The sequence below is a fragment of the Paralichthys olivaceus genome, chromosome 22 (genome assembly GCF_024713975.1).
Source record: "Paralichthys olivaceus isolate ysfri-2021 chromosome 22, ASM2471397v2, whole genome shotgun sequence".
NCBI classification, from domain to species: Eukaryota; Metazoa; Chordata; class Actinopteri; order Pleuronectiformes; family Paralichthyidae; genus Paralichthys; species Paralichthys olivaceus.
In genome coordinates, this window is record NC_091114.1 from 10194808 (window position 1) to 10212537 (window position 17730).

Sequence of the window (17730 nt, forward strand, 5' to 3'; positions counted from 1 at the left end):
AAATATCTTTATATGCTCCACCTGCTCTGCCCCACCCCTTTCTTCTTCATAGCTTCTTCTCTTTTAGGATAAATCACCGCCGCTCTTCTTCATATCTTTATAAGCCGGCGAGATTGCACGATCTGATCCGCCCCCTAATAATCACGCAGGGGTGTGCTGAATCGATGGACACGTGCCGCAGATGCAATATTGATTTTATTAATTCGCGATTTGATCCACTCCATCAGATCTAATGGAATGAGAGTGCCAGTCTTTGCTCTGTGCTGCTGTGTGGTAGTGTCACCGCTCGAGGCAATCCATCACATTTTCATATTTGAGCTGCCGTCGGAATAAAACTATTTAAGCTTTTTTCGTTAGAATATAGCATCACATCTGTGTTTTAAAAAAGGAGTTGTGTAATACCTAAAACTGAAAAGGTTTGCGTGTTTTTACCTGTGCAAGTTTTAATGTCAGAGTCTGTTCCTGTGCAGTTCATGTATGCTCCTCCATGACTTTACAGATTAGCGAGGCTACCCTCGGGCAGAGTTAATGCGCTGACCCTTTAAAATGACTCATAAACATGACTGTGCTCCAGCGGCTGACACCTGTCTCTGCCTCCGCCCTCTCACCTTGACTTTCCGCAGTTCAGCGGAGGGATGCGCGCCTATTCTCCGAGTGCACTATTAAAACCTTGTCTTCCTCGCCGTGTAACTTTCACTTTAATAGCTCCTCCCAAAGGTCGGGGCTTATAAGAAGTAAGCACAACTGTGTCTCACTCCCAACCCGCCTATGTGCTCTTCCTCCGCTGTAATGAAATGCTTACATCCCCCACGGTGGCCCCTTAAATTCTCAGACTTACACAAGAAAGTACATTCAAACTTGCGTCGCCTTGTGCTGTGAGAGGAAGAGTTTCTCTGTTGTTGGCAGCTTCCTGTTACGTTTCATGTCCTCACTCCCTGATATCTCCTTCCAGTAATTAGCTGCAGCGTAGAATCTATTGGAAACTGACTGATTTAGTTCATGCGAGCGGTCAAACCCGTCGTCCCACAAAAAATGAGGTATAGGGGCTAATTGCACGTCCTTTTTAAAAAAAAGTGACACTCCACAGTGTGCTGCGGAGGAGATCGAGAGATGGAAATTCAGAGAAAAAGAAGAGAGTGAGAGAACAAACGAAGAAAACCTGCTGTCAGTGTGTTGCTATACATAAGCCACTAGTTCCCCCCACTGTTTGTAGCTAATAAGGACAATGTAAAATCCTGTCTCACACAGTGGGATCCAGCTCAGCCCTGTCAGATATGGCTCTGGCTTTGAAAAGCTAAGCCAGGGCATATAATCATGCAATCAATTCCCTGATTTGAACGGAGCGCTGTAATCCCAGGCTCATTCCTCTCTTCCTCCAACTTGCCACGCGATGTGTCGTGTTCTTTTATTTCCAACTCGCCTAACTCGTTTTTAATTCATTTTGCTAATATTAACACACCTAGCAGGTTCAGAGGGGCTCTAATCGAATAATGGGATAGATTATTTTGGCAAGTTTTACCCAGACACCTGCTACCAATCTCCATCCTTCTGTGTTGGCAAGTAAAGCCGTGAAATTGATGCTCTGCACATGGCTATCATGCACTCTGTCGTTTGGGTATAATAAGGTGTGATGACAGGGCCTGTTATCCAGTGGTCACACCTCAGGCAAGCACCACCTGCGTGACCAGGACTGGACTGCATGGCCTCAAATCTTGGCCTTATTGTTTTAATGCCCCGACACTTTGCAGGCTTTTAGTTTCTAAAATATGGATTTGCTCCCACTCAGACATCATCACCAGGCACTTCTCTTAGCCGTTGATAATCTTTCCACAACTTCTAAGCCTCTTGAGGAGCAGATAGCTCTTTTATCAGTAAATCAACTAAGCAGATTGTATGGAAACTCAGTGGCTTTTTGCCCTTGAGCTCTCCGATCAACGTTCATCAGGTCCAGCGTGGGAGTCAACACCGTGACAGCCGATACATCACACAGCCACACCCACCTCGCTCCCCGCTGAAATGCCAGTGAGCATTAGGGCTGCTTGTTCACACGGCGTTTTCTTTTCTTCTCCGACGGGCTTTAACGCCATCTCATCACTCAGTGACGCCTGACCACTCCCAAAGCCGCGCAGCACGCTCTGATGGCGATGACTTTCATATCTCACTCTCCAGATTCACACCAGTGTCACGGCCTGAGTTTGCTGAGATTGATCTTGTCACAACATATTACTTTTTAAACCCCAGCTTTGCAGAGAATTCCTGCTTTTGAAGACATTTTCCCTTTACATCTTCACTGAACTGAATTTACATGCATAGGAATAGGAATGCATAGCACGTGTTTTCCTTTTTCCTCAAGCGTCTCATTGGTGTGTCAGTTCTGGATTGACAGACAGAGATGCACTGGTAGGAGCTGGTTGGAACTATACTGCTCATTCACTTTGAATGGAGTGACATCATATGTTGTTGAACTGCATTGTGGGTCCCAAGCATGTAACTGTGATTGAACTCGTTGTGATGATTGCGCCAACACATTCATGTGAGGAGGGGGATGCAGATGAATGGATGGGTCGACAAAGAATGACTTTCATGTCTGTTTCCTGTTTAAAACCAGTAGGTCCGCAATCTAAAATAAATTATATAATTTGCTAACGGCTAAAACTTTCTGATCTTCATAGATGAAACATGAACACACTGACTAAATGCACTGACCGAGGAGTAAATCAAAAAAACTATGAAATACAAATTGTTCCTGGAGGGCGAGTATAAGACATATAATTGAGGTCATTTAGACACAGACGGGAAAACACAGGTATGAATAATACAATAAATTTAATCTAACTGCTTCACTTTTAGTGTCCTGCTTTTATGAATTTTGGCTCAGCATCACTAATGTTTTTCCTTGATAACTCAAAATCTGGGCTGTTTTTGATCCACCAGGACTTTAAATACCTTATTGATCAGTAGAGTGAGGGAGGCACTCTTTTTGAAGGGCTGTGGAATATAGTTTAGAGTAATATTGCAATATCAATACGAATTATGTGTTCTTTACTTATAAAATAATTTATTTTATTGTTCTTTGAGATGAGCTATATTCAGTTGTCTGCAGAAGTAAATCAAATTTATATTTTTATTATATTTTGAAATAGTGAATTAACCGCCATCATACAATCTGAATAAAAGCTTTGCATCATCTTTGTCTTATCACATGGATGATAGTTAACTTCCTGATTTAATAAATTATGAAATAACACATTATCCACATATTTACTGTTGCACAATGTTTACAGGGATTTTGATAATAAAAGTCGTTTTGGGAGGGTGAGATTAACAACGGCCCTTTTACACCAAAAAGTTGTGTTGTCACTTCCCCAGTTGAGAGGAGGTGATAATTGCCCAGGGAAGCAGCGATTACCAAAGTGGATAAATGGCGGTAGGACAGGGGTGAATCTGGACATGTGGAAACTGTTTTTCCCCACTAATGACTTTATAAACGGGTGTAATCTATCAGCTTCTTGTTTTGTAGCCGCTGCTCTTTTGCTCTCCAACATACATACGGGATACGGTCATAGATTCAAATATGCTGCGACATATTGGGCTAAATGCTGCTGCACGCTACAAATGTTTCCTCCACCAGAGACCCACACACATACCCATAATCTTGCTCGCATGTCTGAAAGACTTGTTGGGATGCCAAGTGTCGAGGATATAGCTCTAATTAGAGATTGTTCTCCTCAGGGGGGGTCTCGCCTTTTTAATGATCACCCGACTAATCAAAGCTCCTTTTGCATTTTTTCTTTTTCTTGCTCTCTTGCTGTTCACTGGTCCACCACGTCCAGCCACACACCAGACACCCGTGCTCCTTTCCCTTCTCCCCCACAACCTCCTGCATCTCTCTGTTCTCTGCCATAATTTCAAGGTCCTTGAAAATCAAGCCATATTATAGAAAGTGCAGTTTTTTTCTGCTCCAGTTGCCGCTATGTTCCACAAAAATGTATTTAAATTTTGTTTTGCTCGGGCTGCACTTGTCTTTTCTCCCTCTGTTGGTTGGTTCCACGTGGGTAGCAGGCAGGATGAGCGCCAAGTCCTTGCACCTGTCCCTCAAAGAGAAACAAACCCACACATGCTCGCACGCACACAAAGCATCCTGCATTGTCAAGGTTATGAGATAGCATAGCTGCTTACCCAATAGGAGGGAAAGAGAGAACGCAATGGAGACAGAAAGGAGACACCAGGGAGGACATATGAGAAGGGAGCACAAAGAGAGCAGACAAGTGTTTGAAGAAAAAAAGAGGACTGTTGAGAAATGGAACCTGTAATGATGGTATGGGCGACTCATGAGCACCAGCCGAGGGAAATGATAGGAGGGGAAAAAATGAAGGAGCCAAAGAGAGAATTCGTAGAAAGAGAGATGGTGGCCTGCTCGTCCTCCCCCATCCTTAGGCACATGCTATTCAAAGCCCCGTAATTTGTGTCATTAATTAAAAAGCTGATGGGATGGAGTTAAGGGGTTTGCACTCTGCAACTCCTCGGCTGAGAGGGAGAAAGAGGGAGACGGAATGGAAGAAAGGGGGGGGGGGGAGAAAAATATTGCAAAAGATATTGCAGCCATTCCGCCATGAATCTCTATTAGTGGCTAATGATACCATTCTGATACCTCTCGACCATTAGTGTGAAATTGGGAAGCATTAATTATTCAAATGAAAATCCATACAGCTGCCGCTCACATGACAGGGCTGCTTCTCCCAGCAGCTAAAGGTCCCTGTCGTTAGCTGCGCTGCATGCGTCTTAAGTAGCAACTACACCAGAATAAGTATGCAGGGTGACATCTCAGGTGGAATTTATATTTAACTCATGCAGTATCTGAAGGAATACACGATGCATTGCACATTGGCAATATAATTTTATAAAATAACTAGAATGGCACTTAGTAGAGCAAGGCCCAGCAGTCCCCTTCTGAAACCATGTTTTAATTCACTACATCCCGTTTTCATTTGGAGCTGCACCAAACTGCACACACTCAGGAGTCCCCTGAACATGCTTTATTATTTTTTTCATCAAAATCCATAAATGTATCTCTGAGAAATCTCACATTGTTAAAGAAAGTGAAAATACAATTTCATGGAGCCACTTCCTGATCCAGATCCTCATGACCCACAGTGCATCCTTCCACCAAGTTTGGTTGTAACCTGTCTAGTAGTTATATAGGCCAATATTTTGGGGTCAGTGGAAACAGCGGATATCCGAGTCAAGACTCCATCTTCTGTTCGCGATATACACAGTTTACTGTACGACTCGCATCTTATGTCACTCGAGACAAAACACAAACAGTGTTTTAGGTCCAGACAACATTTTGGCTAATCTCCATTAACAGTTTTCTGCGTATCAATGCAAATAAATTAAAAAGCTGATAGCAGATGCATTTCGGTTAATCTTCCTCTTTTGCTCTCCACACTGTTTTCGATCAAATGTGATTGGTCAAACTCAAACGGAATCCGGAAGGATTCCAACCTCAAAATATTTTCCCGCCGCTACAGATTCTACATACATATATACTTCAGCACTTTTTTGCTCATGTTATCTGGAAACCATCAATGATGATACGTTCACAAATGCGAATGACCTTTGTTTTTGCATTTACTGTAAGTTTTTCATAGTAACGAACAGCTGCTCCACTCCTTTAATAACCATTAAAAAAGTAGTATTTTAAAGACAATGCCATATATGCGGGTTGCTTTTTCAGCTTATTCAATTTGCAACAACAGCTTGACCAATTAGACAAGCTGCAGAATCAGCCATGTTGCCTTTATGTGCTTGGCAGGGCAAACCACAGACCAGCCAAAGTGATACAAGCTGCATGCACACACATCAGTGAGTTATTGTTTTGCCCAAACCTGTTGCCAGAATTAGCTCAAACCTGCCTACTCGCGTATTTACTCACCATCTATGACCTGGTCGGACACTTGCAAAGGAAAACACTCATCTGACAGATTGATAATAAAAATAATGTTCCCAGTTTTAGTATGGACAGCTGTTTTTTTTGTCCTTGAACCAGTCCCTATATAAACGGCTTGCTGGAAGTGAATGAGCAGCACTTCAGATGCCTTGGAGCAAGGCACTTAACCCCAAACTGCTTTAGTGCAGCTTCTCAGCAGCCAAAAGATAAGTCTGCTTGTACTGGGCTGCTTCCAGGTGTGCCAGCTTCCATCCTCCTTGGTGAATCCATACCAGATAATTAATGCACAATAACAGACTTTTGTCGATTGGCAAGTCCAGGAGATGTGTAAATTTCAAGGGAATTTGTTTCTGCCAGTGATGGCATTTCCTCCTGGTTTGTTTTGGCATCCGAGGAATGATGCTTCCAGCTGGTCATCTTTTTCCTCTCGGAAAATGTGCCAGACCTTCTCAAGTCATCACGAGGTACCAACTGTCATTGCAAAAGCAGAATGATGAATCTTCGTATGTCAGGTGACAGATTTCTCTGATCATCCATCAAGATAATTGTCAAATTAGAACTGGAAGCCGCACCAGTCCCTGAAGAGGCTGAAAAAAAATGAAGAGCCCACCTGTTAACTCCAGCTTGGTGTGCGGCCCCCAAAACCCATCATGAAATTTGCGTATTTCTTCCTAACTCTCTTTACCCCATGTCTGCTTTTGAATAATTTGATGGGCAGTCAGTGATAATGATCGCTCATTCAAATAATTAGCTCATCCCTCAAGTGTTTTCAAGTTAATTTCATTGAATCACAGCATGTTGGCGAGTGGTATGTTTAGCGGTAAAATCACCATTACACAATGCAGTAGAGCATTATGTATACCTTCAATTGATCTCTACCATAGGTAAAACACTGCTTGTGCTCAGAGCCATTATAGAAAAAGATAATGTTAAACAGAAGGGACATTGAGAGGCTGAATTGTCCATTAGATGCTCTTTGTGTGTCCTTAAATAGTTGTGTTCAAGTGTTTTGTGGCAATAGTACAGACGTTTGAATCATAAATGAATACTTAAATGTGTTTTCTGTTTGATTGAATAGCATGTAACCCTTTCACAAACCTGAAAGTAGCTCAGTGTTTTTAAATTTGTATTTATCTGCATATTTTTAACATGAGACAGGTGGACAATGAGAAAGGAGGGAAGGATGAGAGAGCTAAGTGCTTTTTAGTTACTCACTGACAGCCGTGAGCAAAATTGTATTAAGGTCACAATGGGGGTTGGTGGGTGGAGTAAAGAAGCCTTTCAAATGAATCAATTCTCCATCTCACTCTGCTTCTCCCCCGCTCCTCCTCTTGTATCAGTGACAGAGTGAGATAGCTGCATCTCAGCCCGTGCAATACACTATATGTAGTGAAACACTCGCGGACTTAACGTGAACAAATTGGTTTGAGCGATTTGACGGGTGACCTTGCTGCATTCAGCGGCGTCCTCTGGTCAAGCTAAAAGCTGTTGCCCCGGGAGCCGGGCGCGTTTTCTCGTCACAGATTTCATCCACATCCTTTTACTCCCTTCTCACACCATCTCCCCCCCAGGCAATTGCGTCGTGTACCACTTCTCACATCCCTGCCACTAATGCCTTTCTCTCTAGATCATTACCCTCCTCTCTCCTCACCACTGTTAGCGATCGCTCAATCAGAAATGCCAGCCCCCACCGCGGTCCCAGTTGTTTGGCCGTCGCTCATGGGAGGTGAACAGACTTCGATCTGAGATGTTTGGCTGTTTACTTTGATTTGATCTATGGGGTCCATGTTAGGTTACGAGCTATTGTCAAATTTGAGTCACCAGTAATGGGTCAGATGTAGCCTAGAGCTGTTGTTGCTTGAGCTTAGTATGGACTATTTCAACAACAGTTTTTTTTAAAGTTGATTAGGTACCGTGCTGTACCTGTGCACAATTTTATGATCTGACAAACACAGTTGAAAGCTTCTCCCGGTTATTCCTCTCTCCTGCTCTTTCACCCCGGCTCCGCCTATTGCTCCGTTTTGCATTTGCTCAATGCCTTGCATTTATATTGCTCACCTCTAATAACTTTCCCATCTTTCAAACTTTACCCCCACCTGCACCTACACACTGACCTCCGTAGCTCACTCTGTTGCACTCTCCATTTGGAGGAGAGGACTCTTGTAAGCCCTGGTAACAGAGGTTAATCCTCTCTTATTAGAACCAGGATTACTGGAGGGGAAGGGACAGGAGCGGGCTCGCTGTGTGGAATCCAACCCCTGCTACAAATAGAAGAGACCACAGAAATGGCGTGACTGACATAAAAAGCTTGTCCACAGAGGAAGTTATTTATTTTGAGTTAAGATGTAACGGCCTCAGTAGTTCAGCCTCTAAGGTACTACTTGTTGTACAGCAAAAATACCTTTTACATCTCACTTAAACATTAAGTTACTTCTATTTAGAAAAAAATAAAACTTACTTTGAAGAATGCAATTTTCCTGCAAGTTAATACTATATTTACCAGTGCAAACTGACAACTAAATCTGGAATAATTGATAATTGTGATATTAATAATTGATCAAATGACTGAAAATGTGAAGGCAACTTCTTGTTAAGAATAAGCAACCTGACTCAGCACATCTTCTCGGTCTCTGGTGTGTTTGGGTGTCTTTCAGCTTGTTGTTTTAGTTTTAATGTCTCACATTTTCAATGTTTTTTTCTGATCTCACTGCTTTTGTCAGTAACTTCAGCGGCAGGGAGATGTTTATTGCAAAGGTTCTTCAAAACCCACAGTACCAGACACACAAAGATAGTGGCTAGCTCTTAAATGTAGTATTGATTTGCTAAGGGGTCAGACCAGGGGTTGGTTGAAAACAAAATAAAGCAAACTTAACAGTGTACTCATAGTTTCCAGGTTGGCACGACTTTAAATATATATTTTTGTTGCTTAGCATATGTGTAGATATTGTTTGCTAATACATTAGGTATGCACTGCTATTTTATCAGTCTTTTAAGGTCATAAGTGATAAAATTAGATTTTCAGTTTGAGATTATTCAACTGAGCAAAGTGAAATCTATCAAATTTGCATTTTTCCTCCCAGTTCAACTCAAAAGCTCGCTGCTCGACTGAATGTTTTTATGGCTGTAGAAAAATATCACCTGCTGTTACATCTGTTTTACACGTTCACATCTCACAACATGTTTTACAGTTTAAGACCTGATTAATCTGTCTTTTTTTCCTCCAGGGTTTTGTGTGATGCAGTATTTTTGTTCTCCTCTCCAAAAGCTTTCAGTATGATATAATGTGTCTCTTCCACTAACCTCCCGTTGTACTTTTGTGTGACTGTTGTAAAATAAAGACAGTTATGACATCATTAATCTGTTCTTTATTTTTTTCTGTCTTTCTCTCTCCCTTTCATGCCTAAAAATAGAAGTGGAACAAAAAGGTAACTAAATGCCAACAACTTTCCATTTTTCCACCTGCATATTCATTTCGTTATACGCTTGCTTTATTTTTTATTTTGGTGACGGGTCGCTAAAGCAGGTTTCTAGGTTCGTTCTCATTGTATGGTTCATCGGTGTGGTGACGCATGCCATTCATGGGGAAAATGAAATTGTTACCTAACGACATAATTCTTTCTTAATTTAGTCGTGTCAATCAAGAACAGAAAGTTCTCATCTTCAATCCTTGTTCTTCAGCACCGTCACACCTCGAAGGTCTTGTGACGTCGCCACATATATAATCATTCTTTATTGCGAGGTCATTAAAGACCTGCTCCCCACTGAAATCTCAATGTTTTTCCTCCGTGTAATAACTGAAGATTCCTGCTCTGCTTTATCAGCTGCATAATATTAAAGGAGAGGGCTATAGTTGGTGATCAATAGCTTGTCCAATAAGCTGTCAGCATTTTTGATTATAGCTCAAACATGATGATGGCCATAACCTTCAGGGACTCACCAGTCAATACTGGAGGTGGATCATAGCAGGCGTATTTTTTTTACCTTATCAGCACTGCACGATGCTGCGGGACACGCGCTAAATCCTCACTTGTGCCCCAGGAGCACCGTGTTTGTCGTCACACCTTTTTGCACGACTGGGAAATATGTCCTGTGTCAGACATTAAACACAACGCTGGATTGAAGTCAGAGATGTAAATGGAATCATTAAATAAGAGTCAAGAGTTCGGTTTTAATAGCCATGCAATAAATTTCAAATTTCATAGTCGTCGTTAATTAATGACATATCACTGAAATCTGTGGCAAAGAGAATGAGAAATGAAGGTGGAGGTGTTAAAACATTTTGTAGAGATGAGTACATCTGCTGCAGCGGTAACAGTTTCTGTTGATTCCCCATGAAAGCCATGACTTGCTTTTGTGCCACTTTTCTAATATCACTCATTCACTCCTCCATCTCTGTGTTCACAACCTTCAAAAGCATATTCTACAACCTCCTCAGTGTTCTGTGTGCTGCAAGTACAAAGTTTACCCACTCCGACCTTGTACTTTCAACCGTAGAAATGGAAAAACAGCCCCTTTTAGCATTTAGCGATGCAACTGCTGAGATGTGTGCCGAGGCGTTATGTCAACGGGACGCATCTTGGCACATTTTTCACCCGCAGGTAGACAACATGTTTAATCTTAAGAGATTACAAGGGAAGGAAGCCTCTGTTTTCACTGTCTCTTTCTTCTCCTTCTCCTCGGAGCGCTCAGCTTTTACCTCTCGACGCATCTGCGGCAAGAACCTGTCAGCGCTGTGTCAGGCTCGTGGGCCATTACAGCGAAAGCAGCCTTCACATGCACTTCGTTTTCTTTTGTGATGCATTCTGGGCCCAAACCTGTGGAAATTGGAAAACTGCACTGTCGAAATTATATATTGTTCTTGTCCATCAGACTTTTACTTTGGCCATTTTTGTTGTTGTTGTTTTAAAGGTATCTTTGTGTAATTCAATTTAAAGTTTAAATGAAATGTTTAGTCTTCTACGAATGTAGATATCATCTGGTAAGAAAGACAGAAATTTTCAATTGCCTCAGACTCAGAAAGCTCGTAATGAGCAGAAATTAGCTTTCGTAAGCGTAGAGCACTATTGACCTGCTCCAGCTGTATTGCCTTGGTCTAGCTTGATCAGATTTGAGTACAAACCAGTTCACATATAATTAGTTTACCGTGTGTGGTGTTGTAAATCAAGCAGACTAAAAATGTCATGTGGATGAAATAATGGACATGCAGTCATTATATGGATGATGTAATTACTGCATTTCTTTCTTTTTGTTTTCTTTGTCTTTGTCCTCAGGGCTGCCTCTGCCAATTATTAAAGTAGAACCATGTCTTTGGGTTTTTGTGATTAATAATAATTATTAAGAACTGCCACTTGGGTGTTTTAATGAAAGTAATGAATGAATCATTTTTATGGTGCAATTATATATTATTTAGTAGGTCTGTATAGAGGCGCGATACTATAAAAGGAAAAAAACTGAAGATAATGATAACATGGATTTTTAATGTATATGTAAGACATTCCATGGCAACATTCACTGATTGGTCTTTGCCTTATATGAAGTAAGATGTAATTAACCCCCACTTAATCTATTCATTATATTCATTACTTGTTCCTTCAATTGCATTGTAGCTAAATGCTTTAAGAATCAGAGGCTAACTGTTTGAGTCACAGCTTGGAATTATGACAATTGTGCCTGTGTTTGTATATTAGTAGTTTCATGCATTGTAAAGCCAAGGTAATCCAAAATAATTCATCTTTCTAGTTTCTTTTGTGTCTTTCATTTTTCTTATTTTGACAATTAGTGATCTCTTCGGCATTTCTCAGCCCAGGGTCTGAGGATATGACTTGACATCGGAGGAGACTGAGCTGCAGATTTTAACATTATTTCTGTTTCATTAAGTTGCGGTTTCTTATCTTTTGATATATAATACCTGCCAATGTAACTCTGTACTTGTTTTTCCCCTATTTTGGCTCCTCAGTATTCCTGTGCCCAGGGCTTCTGCGCAGGGTGTACCAGAGCGAGCACCTCTTCGAATCGGACCACCAGTCCGGCGCCTGGTGCAAGGACCCTCTCCAAGCCTCTGATAAGATCTACTACATGCCATGGACACCCTATCGCACAGACACATTGACTGAATATTCTTCCAAAGAGGACTTCATCGCAGGAAGGCCGACAACAACCTACAAACTCCCACATCGCGTCGACGGAACAGGCTTTGTGGTGTACGACGGGGCGCTCTTTTTCAACAAGGAGCGCACACGCAATATTGTCAAGTTTGACCTGCGGACTCGTATCAAGAGCGGCGAGGCCATTATCGCTAACGCCAACTACCATGACACATCTCCATACCGCTGGGGAGGGAAGTCAGACATCGACTTGGCCGTTGATGAAAACGGCCTTTGGGTGATCTATGCCACTGAGCAGAACAATGGGCGGATCGTCATCAGCCAGCTCAATCCATACACGCTGCGTGTCGAGGGGACCTGGGACACGGCTTACGACAAACGCTCAGCGTCCAACGCCTTCATGATTTGTGGAATCCTGTATGTGGTAAAGACGGTGTACGAGGATGATGACAATGAAGCAACAGGAAACAAGATTGACTACATCTACAACACAGAACTAAGTAAAGATGGGTTTCTGGACATCCCTTTCCCCAACTCCTATCAGTACATTGCTGCAGTGGATTATAATCCCAGAGACAACCTGCTGTATGTTTGGAACAACTACCACGTGGTGAAGTACTCTCTGGACTTTGGAGCGTTGGACAACAGACTCGGTAAGTCCATTCATTTTTATTCGGTCACCTAACATTCATAACATTCAAGTATTATAATTTCAAGTGCTTCAGAGTTGGTGCTTTGTGCTAAAGTGTGAAAAATGGAGTGGAAATTACAACAATTTCAGACAGAGACTTAAAAACTGGATACTAACCCAGATTTGGCAAAAGAAGAAGCTGGATGCACAATGGTCTCATGTTACGAGCACGATATCTCAATATTGCCTGTAAGGAATTTCTTATAATGTAGTACAATCATTCACTTTGACGTCAGGATAAACATACATAGTTTTTTTGGTCAAGGTCACTGTGACGGGAAGCCTGATATCAGCCATAACTCAAGCATACATTCTTTATGACAACATCCACTTGACAGTGACCTTTGATTCAACTCTCTTCCAATTCTTGACTACACATTAGTATATGAATCTGGACAGACATTGGTGTGACTTCACTGGTTGGCGAAGGCATGACACTGTCAGAAAGTAACTTATTTGTTATTTAGAGGGATGAAAATAGAAAACATGATCCACACAAATTCCATAAATAAGAAGTAGAAAAAAATTGATATATTTGATTAAAAAGTCTATGATTGAGAGTTTTACACTGTGATTCAAAATTTTTAATTTCAGCATCAAGCTTAAGTCTTCTCTTCTCTCTAGCTGTTGGCTTTCTAGAGAAAACATTCAACCCTTCAGTAGCCAGTGACTTTAAACTTCCCAAAACTCTTTTGAAAAGTCTAATTTCTCCACTCGGTTGTTCTTTTTATAAATTGGTGCTTGTGAGGAGGCATGAAATGGGGAAAAGAGAACCTGTTTTGGCACACAAGGGTAATTCTTTGTGCTATCTCATCAACAGCTCTAGTCAGAAATGTCACAAGTTGTTTGACTGTGACGTCGCTACCTCTGCTTTCTCCTCTGGAGCTTTCTCTACCTGCCACCCGCCAGTTTAATTTGTTTCCCTTAGCCGGCTGTTACTCTACCCGAATCTTTTTTTCATACACAGAGTCCTGCTTCAACACACCCCATAATAATTTCATTCATTCAGTGACCATGCTCGCAGTGTTTGGTTTTGATGATACACTGCTTCCCATAATATAATTTGTTGCAGTTAAAAAGAGGAAAATGCTGTTTTTGTGTCGCTTTCTCTATTAAATGATTATCCATCAACTTTTAACAGAGGCACACAATGATAACACAAATGCACATTTTCGCATACAAATGCAAATTCTCTGTACCAGACTTCCCGGTGAGATGTTGACTTGTGTGTTTGGCTTTTGTTGTGCAGAATAGGCTGCCTTCCAAAGAGTCTGCTGCATGAATGTAGATAATAAAATGTTGCATTAAGTGGATGGATGGAGTCAGAAAACAAATATAAACGTCAGATAAACAGACTGATAAGGGAATGAAAGAGTGATTGAATGGACTCTGGGGTAATAAACACTTTAGTTTGATCAACTCCCCAGACCAAATACAGAAACAAAGGACGCAGACTTATTTCGGTTAAAGCGAGTTTGTAACGATGCACATTTTCCACTGTATTGTCTCACGAGGGGCCTACTTTGGAGATGTGGGATAGATGCAATAAAATTGTTTGGATCAGCCACTTCTCAGCAGACAAATATTATTTGTCATATTTTTTTTTTTCCTTTTTATGGGCTTCTCCGATGAGAGTCTGTGAGAGCTAAATGTGACCAATGCACACTGGACATATCTGTCAGAGAAAGTCACAACAACAAGGGCTGCTGTGAAAGAGCCACAAATATACAGAATTTGGGGATTTGGTGTAGAAAGTGTTAAGACTTCATAATCTGGGTTTGATGCACGCACTCAGTAAACCTGACTAGAGAAACTAGCACTATATGAGTCTAAAGCCAATTTAGTATTTTCCTTTTGCTTCAAACACAAGCTTCTGAAATTTGATCCAGTGTCATGATCACAGTGCCTGTTAACACTCAGAGAAAGGTGTCATTCTCTCATCGCTCTAGCACAGGCTCATTTCCACTTGTGCTTCCACCTTTATGAGCATGCATGACCTGCCATACCAGTGGAGCATGGTAGATGGGCAACAGAGCAGGAGAGACAAGGCCAGACCCACAGCTGGGGCCCGCTGCCAAATCGTATGGGCCAGGGCACAGTACAGGCTACTGCGCATTAGCCAGGGGTAGGGAAATGACACCTGGACTCCAAACTATCCTATTGTATGACACTTTTAAGTATTTAAATATGTATCTATTTTAGTGAATAATCTATTTTGGATTTGATTTCTTTCCCCGACCAAAAAATTTGAATAAAATTTGATGATATTCATGAAAATAAACTTTATTTCTGCATTTAAAATACCCCCCAAAGAGCCCTGTTCTAATCTGTATACTTGCTGAAATCTCCGAACAGACAGAGCCCAAACAGCCTATTTTCAAGGACAGATGATCTATGCCCGGGAGTGCTTCCATGACAACTCCACTGATAATTACATTCACTGAATTGGTGATAAAAAAATGTGCTGCACAGACTGCTGTTAGCAGGGAGATATAAAAGCTCTCTTACGATCAGTGCTCTTTTCATGATCAGATTCAGTGCAGAACATGCAAGAGCAACTGAAATACATTTCTCTATGGTGCTCTTTTCATAAAAGAAAACACAGATAGCCAGATGATTCATACAATACTTGAACAGTCAGCAGCAAACAGGAAGACTAATCTTAGTTTTTATTTTTAAATTTATCAATAAATGGACACCGTGCAAACTCGAGATGACGACAAATTCCCAGCAGTTGAGTAAATGTAGTTTCCTGACTGTTCACGACCTTGGTCTGTAAATCATCACTTTCACCTCTTACATCACATCCCCTGCAATAAGGAGAGTCCTGAAGACACAGAGTATGCCAGCAGCTCTATGTTAAGAGTCCAATTGTCTGCTTTTATAGCTTCTCACATTAATGCTATGCAGACGACACCCAACTGTATCTCCCGCCAGATGACGCCACAGTCTTGGCACACAGTTTGTATATCTACATGGGTTAAAGGGATGCCACCATTAACTACACCTCTCTAAGTCTGAACTCTTTATCATCCCGGAGAATTAATAACTCCATCAACAAAAGCAACATCTGCTGTCATGCCCTTCTTTTAAGAAGCACAGACACACTGTTACAGATGCTCCAGAATGCAGAAGCACGTCTGGTCTTGGATCAGCCTGAAAGGGTACATGTCACTCCACTTTTCATTGACCTCCACTGGCCACCTGTGGTCACCAGGATTTAATTCAAGTACTTTATGATTGCCCACGGAGCGACTTATGGGTTTGCAACCATCTATTTGAATAGACTTCGGCGAGTCCTTTCCTCCAAAGAATGTCGGCCAGCTTAGTCCAGACTGCTTTCGTTTGTGGTTCCTTGAGGGTGGAACGAGCTGTTAAGGGGTGTCCCTCTCTACCTTCGAGAACCTCAAACGGTTCAAGGTTCTCACCTCTTCCCAGAGCACCTCCTCTCCTGTCACCTCTAACATCCTAACATGCCTAACTAACACTCACCATCCCTACTTTTGGTGCACTTCTTTTATTCTTCTTTTATCGAACAGATTTAACACACACTTACTCCAAGGTCCCCGACTGCACTGGAGCTTTAGTGCTGTGCTCAGTTGTAAGTCGCTTCCGATAAAAATGTCTGCCAAACGAATAAATTTAAATGTCATGTAAGTTGCATGATGTCAAGACATGAAGCAATGGACTCGCTCCCAGGAAATCACCCTTGAAAAATGAGTCCTGTTCCATCAAAACCAATACATCAAATCATTTTAACTGTTTCCTCCTAAAAGCACGTCACTGCTCACCAAACCATCTGTAATTTAAATATGTAGATCATGCTCAGTGTCTACAAGCCATGGAAGGCAGATAAATCTCAAGAGTTATCTCAAAATATGCAACGTGCTTATTGCACTAATCCTACTGATGTTAATAAAACACCATATTCATACTGTTGAAAAAAATGTCTTCCTAAAAATATATATTTAAATATTATGTTTATAAAATAATATACAATTGTTGTATCTACTCATCTCCAGTAGTTAGCTGTTTAGGATAATCACACCAATTTAAGACTCAAACTAAATAATAAATCATTCAGCCATGTACAACATGGTGATACATTTCTGTACATTTACTTGGTCTTTGTCTTATGATTTACCCCATTTATACTAGTGATACACAGGTCCAATCCACATATCTGATAATATTAATTAGAGGGTTGGATTTTCGAAAGATAAAACCGACCCACACCACTTACTGTTTCTTGTTCCTCAATGTATTTCTAAAATTCAGTTTTTCAAAGTCTAGATATTCAGTGATTTCTATCATTTAATTTCATTTAGTGTTTACAGACTACGGTGGCTATTAGTGTGTTGATACTTTTCAACAGTCTGTGAGACGATCCCTTCATCTCCGGTTTCAGCGAGACAAATGTCTGATGCCTGACTCTGCTGCTGCAGGAGTGATTCTTTTGTTGACTCATAATTGGGGCATGGGATGCGGCACAGTGGGTGTCATAGATACATCTACTGTCTGGTAGCTCTCTAATTTTGCCACATGTTTCCATCTGGCTGAGGCACCGTGCCAGTGCTGCCGGGGTGTGGAGTAAGCCCGCAGACGACCTTCATGCCGCAACAGCCGACGCTTTGGTCGTCTTGGCTCTGGTCGGCAGTGCCTGACACATGCTAAATAGATAGAGACCGTCTAAGCAGTAAATACGTGCTGTCAGAGTCTGGTGGCGATAATCTGAGTGTGACTCAGTGTGCTCTTGAAGGAGAAAACCGTCATCCTTTGGCCTTCGTTGCTTTCTCCATCACCTGTCACGTCTGTTGATTGACGCACTTTGACATGTTGTTATGCACATTCCAGTGACACCCTGCATTTGCCATGTGTCGTCACCGAACCTCGCCTTCCTTGATTACAAAGCTTAAAGGAATTCCTTGCTTTGTGAACTAAATGCTGCTATTCCACAAAAACTGTCTTACATGCTGCACGAAGCC

General features: G+C 41.6%; 1 protein-coding gene across 30 annotated transcripts in view; it reads left to right on the plus strand.

Moving 5' to 3' along the window:
* The window catches only part of LOC109634912 (adhesion G protein-coupled receptor L3-like), a 226534-nt gene that overhangs the window by 135358 nt on the left and 73446 nt on the right, over positions 1-17730 (plus strand). For 16 of the 30 annotated variants that reach the window (XM_069518370.1, XM_069518369.1, XM_069518368.1 and 13 more), the window contains 2 exons: positions 9361-9374; positions 11897-12707. In XM_069518370.1, coding sequence (XP_069374471.1) covers positions 9361-9374; positions 11897-12707 — 825 coding nt within the window. Of the gene's footprint in view, positions 1-9360; positions 9376-11896; positions 12708-17730 lie in introns of all 30 variants that reach the window. The other 14 variants (XM_069518371.1, XM_069518385.1, XM_020095750.2 and 11 more) reach the window with 2 other exon arrangements.